The 1,914-nt window shown below is 48.9% G+C and overlaps 1 protein-coding gene across 1 annotated transcript; it reads left to right on the top strand.

Annotated features, from left to right (window-relative positions):
* Positions 1 to 482: 482 nt before the first annotated feature.
* EAH_00068500 (hypothetical protein) lies at positions 483 to 1,152 on the top strand (the record flags this gene model as incomplete). Its single annotated transcript, XM_013392242.1, has 2 exons — positions 483 to 639; positions 1,070 to 1,152. 2 exons carry the CDS (start codon positions 483 to 485, stop codon positions 1,150 to 1,152), a joined length of 240 nt encoding a protein of 79 aa, XP_013247696.1.
* Between the last annotated feature and the right edge of the window lie 762 nt (positions 1,153 to 1,914).

The following is a 1,914-nucleotide window of genomic DNA, read 5'->3' as shown; positions in this document are numbered from 1 at the left end:
GGTAGGACTGCAGATGACAATGTTTGCGCATCCATTATGCAGCGCAAGCTTAGCAGTGTTTAAACAAGATGCTCCATTTGGTTTGCTTTTCAAGCACCATAGTCTCTGAGCGTTGCGTTGGCAAGTTTACCGGATTGTTGGTGACTGCTGTTTCTGTAGCGTGTGGGTCCTTTGCACTGGATAACACTTAAAATTAGGAAAGCCGTTTAGTTGCTCCGGGAAGACATTTTGGGTATTTTTACATCAGCTATTCCAGGCGAGGAAGTATGATTCGTAAGCGTCTTGGGCTTTGCTAGTGAGTAGCAACAGAGTTGCATGCCCTTCTGCTTGCTCGGCGCTGCTGTACAACCGCCCGCAAAATATGTGTTGGAATTTTTCCGTGATCCAAGGCCTTCGCTTAACAGCAAAACGGTCCAGGCAATAGTGTTGCACAGCGACGGGCCAGATGCCCACGGGTTTGGAAAAGTTTTAATTTGCTTAAAATGTTCCGGCAGCTCGAGGCCATGACTCTGGAGCTGCGCTCACTGGAGAACGTTCATGCCACTGGAGCGGGATTACGGGAATACCACTGGAGCGGGATTTGCCCTTGCGAGATGCAGATAGTGCTCATCTTCTCTTGTCGTTGGCTAATGGCCAGCTGTAAGCATAGCAGTGATCAGTGTTCCTCAAGCACACTTGCAGAGTGTGCGTCACATGCTTCAGCACCATTTAAACCTCAGTATTAGTTTCTACTTTCACAAACCATTTGAATACTCGAGAGTAGCACGAGAGGCATGTTAGTGCTTTTCCTCCTTGGGCGTCCGCCCCCAACCCTTTTATCACGTTTTCTCTATTGACTCAAGTTGGATGCATGTTCATATATGCCCTTCCAAGGACAGTGGTGTGCAGGACGGGTTCACGATGGTGGAGTCTTACCGCACGAGGCATCACAAACTTCTAATATTGTCAAAGGGCCCGGCAGCTCGAATCCGTGCGTTTGAAAGTTGTTCCATGCGAACGCAGAATGCACAGGTTATCAAAAAGGTATCTTCCGAATTTATTTTATTCAGCAGGCTGTGTACATTTGCAGGCATGGAACTGGCTATCATGATGCGACGTGCAGATAGTGGGCTGCTTGGCACCATAGGGCCGCATGAGATACCCGCGACGTAAAATCAAGCTGCACAAATCAAGCTGCACAATGGGTATTGGCGTTAGCATGTGGCCTGTCGTAATTGTAGTCGTGTCAGCCGTTCCTCTGGCGGACCATAGAGATATCTTTTCGCTCCTCAAAGACTGACCTTATTCATGACACGTTAGCCACTCTGCGTGAGCACTGCCCAGCTCCAAACCCTCCTTTTCCCCTGTTTGCGGCGCTTTGTTCATGTTTCGTTCAAGTAAACATGATCAACAAACTTAGGCATTAAGCAGGCATTGGTGGTGCAGGGTATTTGCCTCAGCCTCTGTGGCCATGCGGGCATGTGTGCATTGTGGCATTTTATGCTCTTCCAAAAGCATCTTCTAACTTGTTTGTGACTTCACCCGTCAGAAAATACACTGCAAAGCCGCGTTGCTCAGCACAGGCACTTCACCGTTAGTATCCATGTAGATGAGTGCGTTTGAAATCGAGTAAGCTCATGAGCCTGCAGCTAGTACGCCTAGTGCGGTATACGATATGAACGTGCTGAGTCTGGGAGGTTTGTAAAGGACCCGATATGTGATGAATTGCTTGAAGAAAACACACTGGAGGCGCGGCGTTGCATGGGATTTTGACAGAGCCGTTGGTAACTGCAAACGAGTTTCTCCAATGTGCGTGGCTAGCACGCTGACCTGTTTTCGTCGACATTCTGCAGTTTCCAGTCTTTGGAGAATCCCTTTCCATGCCAACAGGTTCGACCTATTTTTCGCGTGAGCTGGTCTGCCGACAGCGCCTGC

This window comes from Eimeria acervulina, genomic scaffold (assembly GCF_000499425.1).
Source record: "Eimeria acervulina Houghton genomic scaffold, Eah_scaff3323, whole genome shotgun sequence".
Lineage (NCBI taxonomy): Eukaryota > Apicomplexa > Conoidasida > Eucoccidiorida > Eimeriidae > Eimeria > Eimeria acervulina.
This window is presented reverse-complemented; position numbering and strand designations above follow the sequence as displayed.